This window comes from Cladophialophora yegresii (genome assembly GCF_000585515.1).
Source record: "Cladophialophora yegresii CBS 114405 chromosome Unknown aczIN-supercont1.2, whole genome shotgun sequence".
NCBI lineage: Eukaryota > Fungi > Ascomycota > Eurotiomycetes > Chaetothyriales > Herpotrichiellaceae > Cladophialophora > Cladophialophora yegresii.
In genome coordinates this window covers 4,254,777-4,274,078 of record NW_006913046.1, presented here as the reverse complement: position 1 = coordinate 4,274,078, position 19,302 = coordinate 4,254,777, and the positions used below count along the sequence as shown (strand labels likewise).

The following is a 19,302-nucleotide window of genomic DNA, read 5'->3' as shown; positions in this document are numbered from 1 at the left end:
GCTGCTTGTTCGTTCAACTCAGGATGAGCTCGCCAACTTCGCTATCGACCGGTAAAGAAATTGAAATTCCATTTCTCTTCGTGGCTCCTCACCGAGGACTGACTACTCCTCGGAGTCGAGGTTGAGGGCGACCGTCTCGAACTCGTACCAGCAGATGTCGTCGAGATGGAATTGGTTCTCGTCTTTTCCTCGTGGTGCCGAGAGGAACGAGGGCCGACTGGTTCGGATCGTGAGCGAGATGCTGGTGATGATGACGGCGATGTTGTTGTTGTCGAAGGGCTCTCAGAGGCTTTCCTGAGGATTTCACGCAAACATTGCTGCGCAGTAGGCTTGTCGTCGGCACCGTGGGTGGATCGAAATGTTGGGAACCGAATCATGGTCGAGGCCATGGTTGGTGACGGACTGATCTGGTGTGGTCTAGTATACTCCCGAGGGTGCTGTTTGCACCGAATGCAGGGTCCGACGTCTCCTGCGTTTCCCTCTCAACGGTCGCAGGCTTGGAAAGTAAGAGTACGAGAGTCCGCGCTCGCCAGTACCAGAAGTCTGGGGTGCAGATGTATGAAGTACGAGTGTGATATGCAGAGAAGTGGAGACTACGTCACCAATGCTTCGGTCCCGGTGGCCGAGTGACCAACCCAAACTTACCTAGGTACGAGTACTGGTTGGTGCACGCTGGATAGGTATGTACGGAGTACGAGCCGAGGATACTCTGTGCGGAGGCAAACCGGGTCAAAGATCCGTACGGGTACTTGTAGGCTCTGCGAGAGAGAGAGAGAGAGAGGGGGGGGCGGCGGCACAAAGGAAGTGGTGGAAGTGGCTACTCGTACGAGTAGGTATTCGACAGAGTCTGCCTCAAATAATTTGCCCCCCAGGAGCGTCCCAAAGTACGAAAACCCCACGTTTTTTGCCATGATCTCCGATCGCCACTAGCGAGCTGTACGATGCCAAATCTCTCGTCGCCGCATGACGATGAACCAAGCAAGACTGAGGTTTATCGGAGATTTGTCTCTGCCTGTGGTGGCTTTTGAGATCTTCGCAGATTTCCTTAAACGACAGGGCGAGCATCGCTAGTCGTCAGCCCAGAAACTTCGGGCCTTTTGGTCCTGCATTGCCGGATCGTTGTGGGACGTCGTTCCGTCCATACAGATCTCTTCCGTGACACCGAGCATGAGCGAATCAGGCCACGCGTTATGCAGGATGAGCCGGGGATGGTCACTTGACATGACAGTAGCTGGTGGTGCGAACAAAGGCGAAAGGCACGGACACAATGAGAACATCATCCACATGACTGATGAGGACATTGTTTCATCAAAGGTCCGATACTGTGGTAGAAACGAGATCGACATGCTGCCTCGTAGTTGGGCGCTGTGGCGCAAAATGTCAGGCCGCATGACCCACTGAAGTTTTCGGTGTTTATCAAGGCCTCATCTTGCTACCGGCGCCAGACGCAAAACCACCTTCAGCAACGTTGAGTAGGCGAGGATGTTGGATCCGGGCCTCCACCGGTCGACCCTCAACTCCTCGTACTCACAACACGGTGGATTGCTTTTACGCGCAGCACAAAAGTTTCAAGGACTGGTGTGAACGCGGCCAATGCGAGTCACGGATCATAATCCAATGTTGGAATCTCCTTGTACTTGGAACCGAGCGCTGTACGAGTTATGCGAACGACCGAGTATCTGGCCGAGGTCTCCAACGATCACCGGCGGAACAGAATGCGCCGTGTCGCCTTCCAGGGCATGACTTGCCTCAAATATGTCACTCGAAGGTATGAAACATGACTCGCTAGCGGAAGCCAGTTTTGTTAGCCTCCAAACAGAAGACTTCTCAGAGAAAGCCTGCAACGTCCGTCACGGGCAACTGCGGGCAATGCGTCGTTTCCTGAAGTCCAAAGGGCAATATTCTCCGCCTGCACAGTAACCTGCCCGAACACAGCTCATCATTGCGTCCGCCTAACGCAGCTTCGGCCCCGATTCAGGTCCCGAGAAAGTCCATCTCGCTCGCCTCTACAACTTTGCCTCAGCTTTCTTCTCGACGCTCTTCGCCGGGTCAACGATGTCCTTCTCCATTGCCTTCAATGCTTCGGTTTCGCTGCCCTTTTGTGACGACTGATAGAGGAAGATACGTGTACATTGGATGGTGCCGACGAGGAAGAGGCAGAAGTTCACTGCGGCGAGGCTGTTGATTGATATGCCATCAGCATCCATTCATGGCAGATGGCCTTTTTCATTAATCCCAGCAAGATGCTTTGAAGGCGTGTCACGCCAGGATGCAGATGGAAACGGTGCGGGACTCACAGCATATTCTTGGGTCGAATGACGAAGCACCATCTCGTCCAGATAGAACCAGTAGCCATAAGAGCGGCATTTTGTGTCAGAGACAACTTCTCGGCAGGACGGAGGAAGTCCGTAGCACCAGCCAGGACAACACCCCATTTCATGATAGGTGCCCTATTCAATCACCTGTCAATTTTGGTGGTCCTGCATTGATTTTCGAGTTTGTAGCCATCTTGACTCCGAAAGTCCTAAGCAATATCATAGCCAGTGACCTTACCAGAAATGCACGGTCTTTATCCCAACCTCACTGGTCCACAATCTCTGGAACATGCTCTGCTGTTGCGCTGGGGCACCCTCGACGGCAGGGTTCGCAGCCGTCCCCTGCCATCGCTTGAAGGCTTGTCGAAACTGGAAAGGTGTTCGTGACGCGAATGGCTGTCGGGCAGTCTGCTGCGCAAAGCGCAGGCCGAATCGAGCGGACATAATCACGGACCCCCGATTGATGAGTCAGTCGGATCCGAGACTGGGGGCAGTTGAACACGATAACACGGCGACGAGGGAAGTTGAAGGAGTGGAGGATGTCGCCTGGAGATGACAACGCTTGTGAGTAGTAGCAGGTGTGATGGTGGAACATGAGTCAAGGTCGATGAGGTTGAATTGAATTGGCGATGAGGAGAAGTTCAGGCCAAAATCCGGGGCCGTTCCGGTAAATCGTTTTCACAATCTCCGCTGGTACTGTGTACAACGCCGACAGCTTGTAGTTTTAGTCTGACGAAGCAATACGGAGGAATGACGCCCAGCAGCGCCCAGATGGTTCCGTGGGTCTCGAAAAGTAGACGCATTTACGGCGGTATTTCAACCGGCAATACCCTCGAGCTTGATTGGGTTTGATGCGCCTGCATCTGCTGCTCCAACGACTGAACTTGCATTTATGTATACTTGAAGACTCTCATGCCTGTTCGCGAAGTAGCGTGCTGGTGACATATTGACTAGACGCTTTCCTGTGCCTCGCCGACAGGCCGCTATGGCGACAAAGTATGCTTTCACTCAAGGCTTGAGAGAGCTTCGCTTCCACCTCAGCAATTCAGGTCAGGGAAGTGATGCTTGCAGGTGTGTCTACCCGTTCTGTGACCATGCGCCGATGCAGAAGACTGACTGGCAGCTTAGATCATTCTTGAGACGAGCATATCCTACCATGAAGCACCATAACCCCAACATCCCCATTTTAATACGAGAAGCCACAGGCGTTGAGCCAAAAGTGTGGGCAAGATATGGTACAGTTTTCCCTCGACATACGACGGTCGCGCCGGAGTGCTGATGAGTCGACAAAACAGGGTATGGCAAAGAGAAGTCGGAGTCATTAGCAGGTAAGCTTGGTTGTGCCAGCAAAGCACCAAGCCTCTTCTCACACGGTATCGCAGGTCTTTCAGACAAGGAAATTGAAGACAAGGTTACGACACTGGTGAAGAGTGGCGAAGGCGCTTCATGAGCCCACTCTCCAAGGAACCACGTGTACGATACTCAACCTGCTCGAAAGGCAACACAGGATTGCGGCGAAAGAGCTCTACCTGTTGTACCTGAACAAGCCGGCGGGTGAAGATGAATACCATTGTACATACGACTGCATGCTAAAGGGACGACAACCGACAGTTCTTCATAATTGTCACTTTGGCTTATGCCGCAAGTTCTCCGAAACGATATTGCGCCCATCCCATGCTGGCCTCGGCAAGCGTCCACGACTGCTTACCTTGATCGCTACCAGCTGCCCCGACCGCAATATGGATAGGCAGTAAATGCTCAAAAGTCGGATGAGCTTGTCTCGCATCTGGCCTCTCCAGCAGTCCAATCATATTTTTGTCCCTCTGCTCACCCGGTTCCGTCTCGGCCGCGACTTTCAAGGCATCGTCAAAAGTCACGGTGTACGGCATTGTTCGATCTGTTCCTCTGCCGAGCATCATGAGATGACGAAGGTTGTGTACGCTCATTCCCGAGCAGATGATGAGGATGTTCTCCTCCCTGAGTTTCTCCACAGCGCGACCCAGTCTAATATGTGCTGCAGCGTCCGTGTCGTCGTCAAACAAGCTAACTTGGACGATGGGCACCGTCAGAGGGTTCTGCTCCGGATTAAACATGACCTTGAAGGGGACGAAGACGCCGTGGTCGAGCCCCCTTTCCGTCCTCTCCGTGCGGATGCCATTGTCCCCCAGGACATCAATGACTCGTTGAGCGACTTTCGCCGAGCCCTTGTTTGGAAATTTCTCCATGTAGTAGTGGCGTGGGAAGCCGTAATAGTCGTAGAGCAGAGGCTCTTCTTCCGAGACGTTGACTTCGATCGTGTTGACGCGTTCGGCTTGCCAGTGGGCTGAGAAGACTACGATTGCCGAGGGTTTGACCTTGGACGTGATTTCTTTGCCGATGTTTTGAAGCTGGGGGAACACTGGGTGGTTGACCTCGTACATTGTATTGGGACCCTATTGCCCCTATGTCAGTCTCGCACGAAAGGGAGCAGTGTTGGTGGCTGTAGCGCGGACTTACGCCATGTGAAACGAAATATACTGGCGTTCTTTTGGCCATTGCTGATTTTGCTGAGGAGGGCTGGATCAGGCTTGAGAGGAGTCTTAAAGGCGTTGAGAGTCGCACAGGGGCCAGATCGTGCGAATACTGGTGACGATATGGAGAGCTTGGATGCAGGCTGACTGCCAGCAGGAGTATGACAAGTGCCGCGGTGAATGCTATAGTCGCCGTCGCCAACCTTATATCTCGAAGCATCTATTAACGCCTCACTGCATTTGATGCGATTCCTCGTCTTCACTTGCTTTCCTCCTCTCCACACTTTCGAAGAGTTGTGTCCAAGCACTTCGACTATGGATTATGCTGTCTCCTCCTGATCTGTATGATGTATAGCAGAAGAGACGTGCTCGGAACGAAGCCCTCGCCGGCAATGCTAATAGGCTCTTTGCATCTGGGGAACTGGTGGTGCTGGTAAGCATGCCTTACCTAAGCGACGGTCTAGACAGCGGAACGTCTCCGTTATTGCATGCTTAAAGGTAAGGAAGTCAAGCTTCTGGCAGACAACAGTTCGGCGTCTATCGGCCGATAAGTGCCATCTGGGGGAGTCTGTGTCGTCCAGATCTAAGTCTTCGTTTGGCAGGCTTGTCTGGATTCCTGGAACAGACACGGAGCACATTCACGACTATGTTAAATGCTCCTCGACATGATGGATCTATGACAGGAGCCTCGATTGCTTGGCATCCGCAACATTGCTGCAATTGTAAAACTCTCCAGTCTCTCATGGTCTTCTACATCCTAATGTGGAACCCGAACCATCCTCCGGGTAAAAGGCTTTGTATACCTGCAACGCCCCTTCAACACAGCCGATCAATGTCAGTACGAAGACGACGATGGCGATGCAAAAGGTCCACCATTGTACAGGCTTCCTATCGTCGCGCCAAAACTGCCCAATGCCGCGAGGTTCGTGCTCGTCAAAAACTTCTTTCAAGATGATCAGGCGTTCTCAGTAGTAGTCAAAGCAACGAATGTTCCTTTCTGACGCTCGGAGATATGGGCATGCAAGGACTGAGCTATCCAGCCCGAGCTGTCTTTTCTCATTCACGAGCCACTTTCGGAGAGATGTTTCTGACTTTGGTAGCAACAACGACATGGTCTTACGAGTTTCAGACAAGAACCCGTCAGGGAAGATGTTGGAATGCTTCGACCGCTGATAGAGCTCAAGCACCGATCCGCAATAGAACACTGCGACGTCGCAGTCGTTACCCGAGACCTCCAGGTGAGAGGTCCGCCGTGTGGTCCATTGGACGTTGCTACCCGCCACCTTCGTGATTGTCCGCGCGTTGAACGACCTCGGTAGTCGAAAGAAGTCCTCCTGCACAGATCTCACAACGACCGATCGAGCAATCATCTCCCGAAGTGTCTGCTTGGGTAGCCTAGCCGGTATGTCCATAAAGAGCAAAGAGTGAGCAACAAACACCATTCATTTGTCCACGGCCAATGTCTTGTTGATAGTGCCTGCCGAGACAAATGTTCGAAGCTCATCCACGCAAGATTCGCGGCGGCTACGCCTTGAGTCTAGAAGCATATGGGAACTGGAAACCTTGAAGTTGCGAAGTAGACTTAGAAAAGCCCATGGACTATGTCACCATTGCTTCAGATCATCCCAAGACAACAGGTGTCGCCTCAATAACCGGTGCGTTGATGTAGGCTGGAAGGGAATTGGCTGTTTCACGTTCCGTCGTCTTGCCGTTCATTCCGAGCATGTAACGAGTTAGCAACCTCACTCCGAGCATTCCCTCCATCCAGTCTAGCCATGTTCTCCACGCAGGCAAAGCAATATCTGGCCGTCAGTGTCAAATGGGCGCTTTCCCGCCGTTAATTCATGTGCCTGCCATTTAGAAGCCCAACATCAACGTGGTGAACGTAAGAGGAAGACGAAAAGTGCTCAATCCGAGTCAACATGAGAAACCTACCTGTGGCGTCTCACTATATGCATATTGGCCAAGGCTGAGGTATCCCGACATCGTGCGTACGCAGTTTCTACACCCTGCGCACTCAGTCAATTCTATGTGAGGTGGAGGTGAGTTGAGAGTGAGCTGAAGTCGATGCTGACGCCCGACGCCAGGAGACCTGTAAACTTACTAGCGCGGTTCTTGGTGGATCCGCAGTCATGACTCGTCAGAGGCGCCTCCCTGGAGGACGCTGACAACCCAAACCGTTACCTGCGCCCACCACCTTCTGGTAAGGAGGCTCTCCTTCAGCAGACCACTTGGTGATCAACGCAGTCACAACTGCACTCGTTTTCTGGGGCACCGCTGGCCTCTCTGGTTCTGGCTGTCCGCGAGGATGGGGCGCACCATCGACCAGGATGTCCACGCGGCTTTTGTCGAGTTCAAGGCCAAGGGTACGTCGGTATCGTCACCTCCAGTATTGACTGTACTGTACAGTGTACCCGCGTATCGAGATACAACATACTGTACTGTGACAAGTGACGAGGAGCCCGCTGACTGACTGACCCGGTCTCCACACAGAGGACGACAAGTGCATGTCGGTGCAATGCATCTACTGCCAGCAGATCCGCGCAAAGAACACTTCTCGCCAGAAGCAGCATCTCCTCGAGTGTCCTGGCCTCCAGAACAATCCCAATGCCCCCCGACCAGAACCGTCTCCTGAAGATCGCATCGGCGCCGTCAATGGATTCCGCACGCCGTCGGTCTCGCATACATCCAATGCCCCCTTGAGCAATGGCATACCCTCCAGCAGCACGCCCATCCAAGGATTAACAAATGGCACCTCGATGCCCCCGCAAGGCGCCAACACAACCCCAACTCAGCGACAAACACCGAAGCCAACCAAGACACCCAAGACCACCCCGGGCTCCAGCCTCCCTGGCCTCCCTGCACCACCTCTCGACGATGTTCGTGCTGCGTTCGTCGAGTTCCGGGCCAAAGAGGAGGACAAGTGCTTGTCTGTGCAATGCATCTATTGCAATCAGATCAGAGCCAAGAACACATCGAGGCAACGCCAGCATCTTCTCGAGTGCGCGACATACCAAAATGTCATGAAGGAGTCCATACCTGCAAACAACTTGCTTCACAGATTCGATGAAGGTGATGTTGCGCGCTCGCTGGCATTGCCAACTCCCACGCTCGAGCTGGATTTCCGCATGAGCATCAAGGTCAATCCCAAGATCGGTGTGGGATCTGGACTGTTCGGCCACCGCGACTGGGTCAGTATCGTAGGTGGGCAGTGGGCCGGACGGTGGGGGAAGGGAATTGTCATTGTGAGCTTAGCACCACCTCACCTATGTGAAGATGTTTGTACTAACGACTCTGCAGCCCGGCGGACAAGACAGCCAACTCGTGGTAAAAGACCTCGCAACACACAGCGATGCCACTTATCTTCTTCAAACCAACGATGATCCTCCCGCGTACATCACCGCAAGACACAAGGGCTGGCGCTCTGGCCCAAAAGACGTCCTCGAACGCCTGAATGACCCTACGGTGGCGGACACGGTACCAGCTAATCAGTACAAGTTTCGCATGACAGTCGAATTCGAGACCGGTGATGAGAGGTATGCCTTTCTGAACGCCTGCCTCTGGATGGCGAGCGGAAGTCGAAGACTCGGCGAAAGTAAGTCTGCTTTCAGTGAATGAAGTGCATGGAATCCGTGATTGACTAACATCTGCTAGTAATCTACGACGCGTATCGAGTCGGCTAGGGGTCTGAATCGATCGATCACATTCAGGCGGGTGCTGTCGACGATAAGATTCCCGAACCAGACGGATTGGTCTTGGAGGAGTTCTTCCTCAATGACAGACAGGGCTTTTTCAACACGGACGGAACACCCATGTACGAGTGATCGGAGACGTCGAGCTACAGGTTCGTCTGACCACTAGCTTAGTTGAGGAAGCCGCGTATTGTTTGCTATGTTCGGTATGCTGAATTTGTTTTATTATCTCTGAACGCTTGGGGTTCGGAGTATCCAGGATGGAGGACAATCGGGCTAGGATCGCAGCGACGATATGTCAGTCGACTGCAAATGGGTCTTTTCGGGCGTCGATGACCTGTTTCAAGAGGTATTTGGATCGAGGAGCATCGTCACTATTGGTAGGATACCAAAGTTAGGGAAGCGGCGTTATGACGGCTCTAATGACTTGTATGAACATACATCGAGGGATGCGACCGTTCGACTTGGACGTGTAGCGTACATACAGCGAGGAGGTACCATATGCACGGAATGGACTCGTTTCTGGTTTCGATTCTTCATTCGGACCTCGTCGACGTAGGCAGTGTGTAATTTGGTCTAAGTCAAGGGAAGTACCTCGTAACTACGGTACATATCTAGACTGTGAAACCAGCGTCCGGACTCTTCAAATTCCAGGATCAGTGCGAAGGAGTATCATCGTCTCAGCGTGACAATATCTATGGTATACGTGATCTCTGCTTACACTGCACAGTGTAGCTTGTAGCTTTTGACCTTGTTTATTCACCATGTCCTACGCACTTTACACGCTCGCTAGAGACTGCCCTATTACTATTTTACAATCAAAAGGCCACCCGCGTCATTTTCTCCTCTCAATTGTCTCAACCTAGCTATCGAAAAGACGACGTGTCTCCCTCCAAGGAGGCGTCATCATCTGACGCTCCCTTCGCTGCCGCGACGGGATGTTCCCTTCCTCGTGGTCGTGGATTACATCCTCCCTTTGGACAGTTGAGTTCTCGACCTTGAGCTTTGCCTCAGCCTCGGACTCAATATCTTCCACCTCGAAAAACGACACGTCCATGTTCGTGCCGCCTAGATATCGCCACAGACGCCACACTTCCTCAATCACCGTCTTCGCGGGACCTTGCAGGGAGCGGACGAACAGCAAGTGGTCGCTTCCGCCAAGAGTGTGAGCTGGTTGAAAGATCTGGCGGGAGAGTAGCTCGTTCAATTCGTCCGTGTGCTGCGCGGATGGGGCCACGGGGCCGTGCGAGAAGAGACGGTCGAGGGAGAAGACGGGAAAGCGGTGCATGTCCATTACGGACAGCATTGGTGGGATGAGAGGATTGTCCGTCGGTAAGGCGGGGAGGGATGAGGACGAAGACGAGGACGACGAGCTCGAGATAAGGGTAGAAAAGTCGCTGGTGCCGGTGTGCAGGAATATACTTCCTGGAAGCCATTCCGGGTGGCCTAGGCGCTGGTAGGTCGATTCCGGAGGCGCAGAAGATGATGGAGAAGATGATGGAGCGTGCTCGCTGTGAGACGTGCTGGTCGAGGAGATGGCTTCGCTGGCCGTGGTGTCCTCTGCGGCTCGGGACTTGCTCCCAACTCTTCGGATCTTTGAGGTAGGGTTGGCTATCTCCGTGGTGGCCGAGTGGTTCACTTCAGCTGTGGACCACTGGGGTCGTAGCTCATCGCCGTTCAGTAGACCGTTCTTTGGAAAGGGAAGAGGAATGACGGCCCTGGGTGTCTCCGTCAGGCCTTGCGTTTTTGCGGCGGACTCCGACTCTGCAAGCGCGCTCAGGGCGACCAAAACACGTTGTCGCATGATGTTCACAATGCGTGACGGCAGTCCAATTTGCCATTGCAGTTTGCTCAGGTTGAAGGCGTCCTTTTCCTGGTCAGCGGAGGGCGTATCATGCGTCCCGGACTGGCCGCTGACGAAACGGCGTTTGTTCTGTAGGTAGTGCTGTGCCGTTGAGAAGGCCTCGCGACCTTGGAAGTGGATGAGTTTGACGACCTCGGCCGGTACACTCTCGCGCCCAGTAGGTGAGGGGTCCTTGAATGTCTTCTTCACCGGCTGGGTTACTGCGTCGTTTATGTGAGTGAGAAAGGTGTGGTTCAAGAACAGGCGACTCTGTGGCTGGGAAGGCCTTTGTGATCCGACGGGTGTATTGGCCTGTGGAGGTGGTTCTGCCGGATCGTCTTTCTGAGGACTATCTTCCCTGCTGCCTTGCTCCATTTCGTCTGCGACCGGTGGGGGGTGTCGCTGGCTTGCCTTTAACTCGGGCGCCATTTTCGCCTCCAGAGCATCCAGGTCCGCGAGTGTTGCCGGCAAAAGGTATACCTTTTCATCCTGGGGACTTTTGACGTATGCAAGGTCCAGCAGTAGGTCCACCGGCAGCCTTGCACCGCTGCCTTGACATGCCCGGATGGGGCTTGCCAGGATCTCTGCCCAAGGGTTATTCTTCAGCCCTCTGATGTGGTGATACGAAGGGTGAATTTTCTGTTCTCTGCGTCGCCTCTTTGCCTTGTCCACCCAGCGTACGACAGGCGACCTGGATACTGATGGTCCGTGTTCCGTCGACGAGTCAAGGGCGATCCTCTTGTATGCCTTCTTTTTCCTTCCTGGATCAGCTGGAGGCTCAATCACCACCGTTTTGAAATCCGTCCCGCTCTTCTTGTCTGCATTGCCATAATGAACCTTTTTGCTCACTGCTTGGAGCTCCGCAAGCAAGTCCTTGACCGCTTGAAGTCCGGTAACGCTGTAGGGGTTGAAAGGCGGCGTTGGTCCTGCATTCTTGCTCCTCTTCTCGCTTGCGGGTGAGGAGCCCGTGCGCGCTTCATTTGGAACGTCAGGGACATGGTCGCCCGGTGCAGGAGTCTGTGAATCGCTGTAATTGCGTCTGTATGTTGGACGGTTCGACCGACAAGCACGGGCGTAGGTTCCGCGATAAGCCTTCTCAGGCGATAGGAACAAGGTTCGGAGCACGTCCAGACGCCATGCAGAGTAAGGAATGTGCCCGTACGGACATCGGAGGCTCATACCTCGAGCATGGGATTACTGGGTCAGGGTAGATTTTCTGGCCGGAAACGATTGAGATCGGGGTCAGAATCCAGGACGCAAGGCTAGCTTGCAGCCTTGCCACGCTCGCTTGGCCAACAATGCGCCCAGCTTGACGCCGCCAACACGCGCCAACCATGTGCCAGTTTCCACCAACTCCCCGACCCTACCTGGTCTTTCTGTGAGTGCAAACACCGTGCTAGACATCAAGGCGCTGAAGCGTCTGTAATGCAACGTCTTTACCGGCCAACAACCGGAAAGCGCAGGTCGCACAAGCTCTCCAGCAACAGATGAGGACATATCAAACAGAACTGATGGCTGCGCATAAAGCGGGATTACTAACAGAAAGTATCTTGTGTTCGTTCATAGTCCGCTTACTCCGGGGCAAATACCGCTCAGAGAGCAAAGAACCTAGGGCGCATTTGGCTATGCTCTACCCCATCAAAGGTGCTGGAAACAGAATTCCTCGGAGCATATCACGCGTGCCCGGGAACGATTGACGAGATCAATCCGTGGATAAAGAAGCAAAGTGGGTTATAGGGACATCCCAACATGCAGGTCGTCTGCTCGAAAACGAGATCACACACAAGATCTGTGGCATCCCGAGACGTTCGATGTGTGGTCCCATGAAGCCTGACCACGGAGGTCACCAACCGCGTATTGTATGCGATTTCGAGGGAAAGTGATCAAAGCTACAGCCGTGTGAAGGCCCTACTGTAGGTGAGGACTAACCAAAAGCGACATGCCTCCGCGAAGGCTATCAGAAGACCACGGGCTAACACTATCATTGCACCGACATCACGGCTCTGGCAGCTTGTTGCTGACTGCTTCGCGAAAGGTCGACATATCCATGTCCCTCCCGTTGTGCTGGTGAAGAAGGATACGGCCACTCTCTTCTCAGAGCCGTCGTGAAACCCAACAACATCACATTGCCGAACTTTGCATCCCTCACTCTTCAGCCCGTCGCTCACTTCGCTGCATCTTCGAACACGAAACTCACCACCTCGTCGAACACCCTCTGCGGATTGTCTTCATGCATGAGATGTGCCGCGTCATCGATATACGCGATCCTTTTCCTCCCACTCCCAAGAACCATGTACAGCTCGGCGGCCGTGTATCGCTGATGTGCCGTGCTCTCCTTCCCCGCCATGACCAGCGCCGGCACCTTCAGCCGCTGCGCATCCTCCGGCCCATACTTCGGCACGGCGCTGTACCTGAAGAACTGACACAACCACTTGGCGTTATCCTCGACCTGGCGCTTGCGGTCCGGATTCCGCTGCAGTCGAGGCCAGTACCTGGCGTTGATGACGCCGCTGCAGAACGTGTCGATCGCCTCGTGGTAATTCCCTTCCTTGCAGAGCGCGATGACGGGCCCAGTCGTCGTAGTGGCGAAGTGCATGACGGGCCAGAACGTGATAGGGTGCCAAACGAGGAAGGACAGCAATGAGGGCAGTGAAGGGGGTAGTGATGGCAGGAAGAGCCCCACGAGAGGCGGCTCCTCGACCATCAACGTGCGAAAGAGCTGGGGTCGCGTCTTGGCCGTGTACAGCGAGATGACTGCCCCCGAGGAATTGGCCAGCACGTGCACGGGGCTAATACCCCACGTCTCGATCAGACCTGCGAGATCCAGCGCGTCCTGCTCCCAGGGACACCGTTCGTCGTCGCGGATCGGTCTGTTCGGCCACGCGAACCGGCGGCTGTAGTTGTAGACGTGGAAGCGGGTGGCGAGCCGGGGCTCGAGCTCGTCCCAGGCGCGCTGGTCGCTGATGTGCCCGTGTAGGAGGACCAGGGGTTCGCCTTGACCTTGTCCGCTTTCGCGGTACGAGAAGGTATACCCGTTGACCTCGACGGTGTGGGCCGTGACCTTGGTCGTGGAAGTGGACATGGTTTGTAGAGCTACAGTAGGTCGATGATGTTGATGGATCGGAGCTCAGGACCACCTCAGATAGCCACAGATACAGGTGTTGATATGTATACCGACAGTATGAGGCTACGCAGTATGTATGTGTGCATACGGCGCCCGTAGTGATCTACCGATACGGAGTCTGCCCGCGCCGCGTCAGCCGTTAGAATATGCGACATGACACTTTCGGTATTAACTAAATCAAACGCAGATTGCTGGACAGGACACGTTAAAGTTCCAAGCTCTGCATCCTGGAAATCCGCACGAAAGAAGACGGTGTAGGCGAGCACACGGGCGACGGCGAAGAACAGCAGTACGGTGGAGCTACATACTGTAGCTAGGAGGGGCGGTCTAGTTATGGAGTAACTGGAATCGCAGTCCTACCCCGAACGCTTAGTTGTACCATATCATATCACACCATAAGATCTCGGAGATGTGAGCAAGCAAAGGGGTATCCCAGGACCGATTTGGAGAATGAAAAACACTATCCTGTACGAGCTACTCTAGACATGGAGGCGAGCGGTCGGCATGAAATGGAGCCTCACGTTCTGGACGAATGATCGGACCGAATCTGTCCATTGAAGAAAGGGGAAGTTGAAATTCGTGGAACCAGGACTTCTTTCCCCTCGCAACTGAAGTCGTGGGGCACAGTAGCACCAATATACAGTAGTGGTAGTAATTACCTTAGGATTCGGTCCATTTGAGCGCCAGGAAACCCCCAAGCGCCAGCAATGCCAAATAATTCCTCCGAAAACGGGTCACAGTCCTCGGTACTAGCGATGTGCACCACCATCTCTTAGCCATCTTACGTCAGACCTCGACTGGGACCTTCTGAGGATCGGAAGAAGTGTTTTCCTACCTTGTCCTGTCGTGCCTGTGTACGCTACACCTTCACGCAGGACACAACAGCTCCATGCAGGATCCAAGATCGGAGACCAAAAACAGATGCTAGAGAACAACCATCATTCGATATGCTATATAAAATACACACTAGTAGTACATATTACTCAAAACACGGCCTTGACCTTGATGTATCGTCGCTGTTCATTTCAACGCCTCGTTCCCCCTTTCTTGGCAGCCTTACCTTTTCCCTTACTCTTACCTTTACTACTACCACCACCACCGCTGGCCTTGCCTTTGCCCTTACCGTTTTCTTTACCCGTGGGCCGCACATCCTCCTTATCCTGCCCATCCGTCGCCGACTTCGACTTTGTACTCGTCCCCCTCCTTGCAAACTTTGTCATTCCATTCCGCTGCTCTTCCTCGCTACTGGCACTAATACTAGCACTGTCGCTCCCCGACACCTCACCTCCAAATCGCGTCCTCTTCCGACTCTTCACTCCCTGACTCACGTTCTTTAACTTGCACCGGGCGTGCCCGCACCGACAATCCAACCCTCGATAGTAGAAGTAATTGGGCCCGTAGTGCACCGTGATCTCCTCGCGGAACTTGATCTCCCGGACCGTGCGGATGACGGTGGTCCACACCTGGCCCACATTGACGGTGTAGAAGCTCACGTTCGGATAGCAGTGGTGGTTCATAAATCTTGTCCAGTTGCCCAGGTGCGCCGAGTCGACGGTAAAGCTGGGCCGGTTGTCCGTGGTGCCGGGCGAAGGCGGCGCCCCGATAGGCACGCTGAAGTGGTAGACGTTGCCATCAGGATGCCCATAGCGGGTGATGGTCTTCCCGGTGTCGACGTCCCGCACCGGGTATATCTCGCCGACGTACTCGCCGATGAAGGTATCTTTGGGTATGCGTTGGAGAGAGCGGATGTCCCGGCCTTTGTCGTTCGTTGTGAAGAGTTCGATGAGGAGGGAGTCCGGGTGCGTGAAGCCGGCCCTCTTGTCGTTTCTCAGCTCCATCAGCTCGTTGAACGTACATTGGCAAGGGTATCCTGGAGAGGAAGCGTGCTCGGGCTCAGGCTCCGCGTTGCCGTTGCTGTCAATGACTACCGTTTCGTTATCCGCCTTGGACTGGTCGACTGGATCGGGGGCCGCCACACCGCAGGCCTTGCATTTGTGGCCGGCAGCGCCGCAAAAGTCTGGCCTTTCTAGGACGTTGGAAAACGCCCCTGGGGGCCAGGTATGGTTACTCGGATCGAGGATGACAGATCTGATAATGTCCAGTTGTTTCAGCGTTAGGCTGGAGCCAAGTGGGAGTGTGACCGGCAACTTCGCTTTCTTGGCTTTCCTTCGGATTCTGGGACGGTCGACGATGGCGTAAAAGTCGTTCACGAAAGGGGCCCTCTCCATGTCACGCGTCACGGTATATTCGATTGTGGGCCGGACGGCAGGCTGATCGTCTTCGGTGGGCAATGCCCAATGGTGATGGACGTAGCTTTCCTCCTCATCTGGAATTTGGTGAGTCTCAGCAAGATCTCCTTCGCCAATCCCAAAGTTTGATTGATTGATGCCTTCGAGGCTTTCACGCTCATCGCTGTAGACGTACCTCAGAAGTGTATCGAAATGCTTCTCAAAGGCCTGCAGATTGCCTACCCAGTCGAAATCGAAACAACGTGCGAACAGCTCCAGGCTTGACTTGCACGACTCGATCACCGGATAGATGTCGACCCATCTAGACAGACCCTCACGTCTGCTGTCAGCGTCGCTGCGTCGTATGACGTCTCTAAAGCTCGCAGAATGTGCGCAGAATGTCAACAGAAGAAGCTTGGGACCGTCGCAGAACTCTGTCAGTCTGTCCGGTTCCGGAAAGTCAAGTGCCCTTTTTACATCCTGTGCGACTGAGCCACCCCGGGGGTGGTGCACATCGTATTCTTCGAGACATCGTCGGAGATTTTCTCGTTCATCCTCTGGCTGAAGATCGAAGAAGCGACGCAACCGAGCTTGGAACAGGAACTCCCTTACAGCATAGATTTCATTCGTGCGAGAAGACAGTTTATTGATAGCTGCACAGCGTATCTCTTCGTAGATCTTGGTCATTAAGCCGTCAATTTTGACCTTTGATATCGGAGCTCGCCTGTGGCGGTTCCCCGTGCCGTTGGAGGTGGCGTTGTCCGGGTTATTTACTATACCTCTTGTTTGAGACCTGGTGACACGACGGTCTGTTTGCGCCGCATCCTGAGATTGAGCCTGAGTAGTGCCTTGGGCTGGGGTCTGTGACGGAGTAGCACCTTGAGCAATGCCTCTCCTTGATAGCGTGTTTCTATATGCCTCGCCCTTGGCTGTTGGCTTCGTCTTCCTCTGTCCTCTTCCTAGATTGCCATCATTCTGTCCAGGCTGTAAATCCTGTGCTTGTGAACTCATTGGAGAGCCAATTTGGTAGATTCCTTATTGAAGATAGTGTAATTGAATGTAAGAGCTTGGAGGCTGATAGAAGCAAACAAGGCAGGAACACCAGGACAAACTGGAACATGGTAAACATTTGTGCAAACCAAAGCACACAACACGGGCGACAGGAATAGCAGCATCGGAACTGAGAAGGATAGTCATTATCGTCGAAGCATCCAATTCTGGATACAATAGACACAATAGATGTGGATACAAAGACAACACGCCTCGAAGGTGCGCTGGAATGTAAGCGTCGACAGGTCCAGTACAAAGAAACCATACACGGGTAGCCCTGGAACAGTCCATTGTGACAAAGCAGAGTGTCGGCCACCACTTGCTCGGCATTGATTGTGGGAATCATACCAACGAACAAAGAGGAGATCGGGCCCTATCATTAGAAAGATGTTCTTGAGGATGAAGCTGAAGCTGCGTGCCAGCATTCTTGGCTTAGGGAATCGGTGTAGTATCCCACCTTGCATGGATGCTGTGGCCTTGGACTATGCTGCTTGTGGCCTGATGGATCTGCTTATCATCGATCTGATGCTCCGTGCTGGGGTCAGCGGCATCGCGACGTCGTCGTCGCACACGGTCCGCCGGTCTGCAGGACATATTTGACTCGGTTCATGTATCGGTAATTGGACATTGGGCAGTCGCCGTCCGAAATGTAGGCCTTAGAACCTGTGGATATAGTCCACTGGTGCTCATTGTGCCGGCGATCCTCGTCCATGTCGCCTCGGGCTGTATGCTGGTGGACATCGTCACACAATATACTCGAATCGTGTTTCCGCACATCTCGCATGTCAGTTGTTCTCATTGCTCGGGTCATGAATGGGTATCATCTCAAACGGTCTCGATATACCTCCTTACCTCCCAATCCGTGACTGCCTCGTCCCATAGTCGTAACTCGTGCTCTCGTGTCCCGCCGTAATGCTCGACGAAATCGTCCCCGAATATTTCCCGAGCGACGCTGCCTTTGGCCATGAATCGTGCCGTGCTGTCTTTGAGGTTCTTGGGCAATCTCTCGCCTTTGTCAGCGACACTTCCGACTTCTTCACCCTTTCCGAGTGGTGGTAGCTTGATCTCCAGCTTCTTTTCGATACCTCTCCAACCGAGGCCAACAATGGTTGCAAGTACCAGAGATGCATTGGCATCCGCACCGCAGACCCTGATCTCGAACCTCGTCGCCTTGGCTGAAGCTACTGGAGGAGCGATTAGACGAATGGATGCTGCTCTATGCTCCAGGCCCCAGGACACTGTGACGGGGGCCCAGAAATTTTCCACCAGCCGCTTGTAGGAATTGACCGTAGGCGCGATGATAGGCATGACGTCTGCGAGACCATCCAAGAGTCCCGCAAGGAAATGTCGGCCTAGGTCCGACACATACTCCAGGTCCTTGTATGGTGGGTTGGGGTCTTTCTCGCCTCGGTAGAACAAGTTCTTTCCTGACTTGTCGACAATTGAGCAGTGCATATGCCCACTGTTGCCCGGTAGTCCTTGCTTTGGCTTCGCCATGAATGTGGGTGTGATGCCGTGCTTGCTTCCCATTGCTTTAACCACGTATTTGAACAGACTTGCTCGATCCGCCATTTCGGTGACCTCTCCGAACTCCAGGGCTGCTTCGAAGACACCAGGACCCGACTCTGTGTGCCAGCCCTCGACGTTGCATTTGAATTGCTCGCATGTTTCAAAGACGCTGTAGAACCAGTCTTGGTTGTGTATAGGGTCGGTCAAGGAGTAACCGAACATACCCAGGGTTAGATGCTGCAAGGCGTTGACCGGGTTATTCTGTAGGAAGGGGGCTGTCGTGGAAGAGGAGTTGTGACTGGTCTGAATGGTCTCGTCTTTTGGTGCCCGGTATGTGAAGAACTCGTACTCGGCACCAGCCATGGCCCCATAGCCTGCCTTGTGTAACTTTCCAACTGTAGTGCGCAAGACACTCCGCGGACATGCAGAGATTGGCTTATCTGTATCTGGGTCGTAGAAGCTGACCAGGAAGAACGGGACACCGCCCTCCCAGGGTATGCGGCGGAAGCTCGAGAGATCAATCTTTGCAACCAGGTCCCTGTATCCATTCTCTTTGTTGCTAATCTTCAGTTCGCGGAAGTAGGTCAGGTCGTGCATATCCCAGCCGAACACCACGCTGCAGAAGCCAAAGCCATCTTTGGCAACGGAGAGGAACTTCTTCTTGGAGACCAACTTGCCCCGGAGGATGCCTGCGCGCGTCAGCAGGAGCCAGGAATAAAGCTGCGTGGGCGCGTGCCGTCAACATCTATGCCTGCGAGTTTCACCTTGTTATCGCGCGCCAACTCAGTCTCCAGGTCGTCAAGCGTGAGATTATCCTTGTTGGCCATGGCTGGACGATGAGACACTGTTGGCAGGGTGTGTAACGCAGAGCTAGGACCAGAGAACAATGAGCAAAGAACAAAGACCAAAGAGCACTGGAGGGATCGAGCTGCGAATCCTCTTACCTTACACAGTAATTACACAAAGCGGGGAAGATGATTGGCGTGGAAAGGTGCTTTCAAACAAGGAAGCTTGGATGTGGAGGCGGGCCG

At 53.7% G+C, this 19,302-nt stretch overlaps 9 protein-coding genes across 9 annotated transcripts; 2 read left to right on the top strand and 7 right to left on the bottom strand.

The window, feature by feature from the left end:
* Positions 1-2,006: 2,006 nt before the first annotated feature.
* On the bottom strand, positions 2,007-2,759 carry A1O7_03456 (uncharacterized protein; the record flags this gene model as incomplete). Its single annotated transcript, XM_007757476.1, has 3 exons — positions 2,007-2,178; positions 2,298-2,450; positions 2,554-2,759. The coding sequence occupies 3 exons, from the start codon at positions 2,757-2,759 to the stop codon at positions 2,007-2,009; spliced, it is 531 nt and encodes a 176-aa protein (XP_007755666.1).
* A 541-nt stretch (positions 2,760-3,300) lies between these two features.
* On the top strand, positions 3,301-3,753 carry A1O7_03455 (NADH dehydrogenase (ubiquinone) 1 alpha subcomplex 2; the record flags this gene model as incomplete). The annotated part of the gene is made up of 4 exons (XM_007757475.1): positions 3,301-3,386; positions 3,444-3,550; positions 3,611-3,643; positions 3,698-3,753. Coding segments are annotated over 4 exons (282 nt in total), but the record flags the coding sequence as incomplete, so codon positions are not given.
* A 196-nt stretch (positions 3,754-3,949) lies between these two features.
* On the bottom strand, positions 3,950-4,735 carry A1O7_03454 (uncharacterized protein; the record flags this gene model as incomplete). Its single annotated transcript, XM_007757474.1, has 1 exon — positions 3,950-4,735. The coding sequence occupies one exon, from the start codon at positions 4,733-4,735 to the stop codon at positions 3,950-3,952; it is 786 nt and encodes a 261-aa protein (XP_007755664.1).
* An 863-nt stretch (positions 4,736-5,598) lies between these two features.
* A1O7_03453 (uncharacterized protein) lies at positions 5,599-6,156 on the bottom strand (the record flags this gene model as incomplete). The annotated part of the gene is made up of 1 exon (XM_007757473.1): positions 5,599-6,156. A coding segment is annotated over one exon (366 nt), but the record flags the coding sequence as incomplete, so codon positions are not given.
* Positions 6,157-7,133: 977 nt separating this feature from the next.
* A1O7_03452 (uncharacterized protein) lies at positions 7,134-8,443 on the top strand (the record flags this gene model as incomplete). The annotated part of the gene is made up of 3 exons (XM_007757472.1): positions 7,134-7,191; positions 7,319-8,070; positions 8,126-8,443. 3 exons carry the CDS (start codon positions 7,134-7,136, stop codon positions 8,441-8,443), a joined length of 1,128 nt encoding a protein of 375 aa, XP_007755662.1.
* Positions 8,444-9,379: 936 nt separating this feature from the next.
* A1O7_03451 (uncharacterized protein) lies at positions 9,380-11,539 on the bottom strand (the record flags this gene model as incomplete). The annotated part of the gene is made up of 1 exon (XM_007757471.1): positions 9,380-11,539. One exon carries the CDS (start codon positions 11,537-11,539, stop codon positions 9,380-9,382), a length of 2,160 nt encoding a protein of 719 aa, XP_007755661.1.
* Positions 11,540-12,524: 985 nt separating this feature from the next.
* On the bottom strand, positions 12,525-13,442 carry A1O7_03450 (uncharacterized protein; the record flags this gene model as incomplete). The annotated part of the gene is made up of 1 exon (XM_007757470.1): positions 12,525-13,442. The coding sequence occupies one exon, from the start codon at positions 13,440-13,442 to the stop codon at positions 12,525-12,527; it is 918 nt and encodes a 305-aa protein (XP_007755660.1).
* Positions 13,443-14,509: 1,067 nt separating this feature from the next.
* On the bottom strand, positions 14,510-16,723 carry A1O7_03449 (uncharacterized protein; the record flags this gene model as incomplete). Its single annotated transcript, XM_007757469.1, has 1 exon — positions 14,510-16,723. The coding sequence occupies one exon, from the start codon at positions 16,721-16,723 to the stop codon at positions 14,510-14,512; it is 2,214 nt and encodes a 737-aa protein (XP_007755659.1).
* Positions 16,724-17,587: 864 nt separating this feature from the next.
* A1O7_03448 (glutamine synthetase) lies at positions 17,588-19,098 on the bottom strand (the record flags this gene model as incomplete). The annotated part of the gene is made up of 2 exons (XM_007757468.1): positions 17,588-18,991; positions 19,015-19,098. The coding sequence occupies 2 exons, from the start codon at positions 19,096-19,098 to the stop codon at positions 17,588-17,590; spliced, it is 1,488 nt and encodes a 495-aa protein (XP_007755658.1).
* Positions 19,099-19,302: the final 204 nt, after the last annotated feature.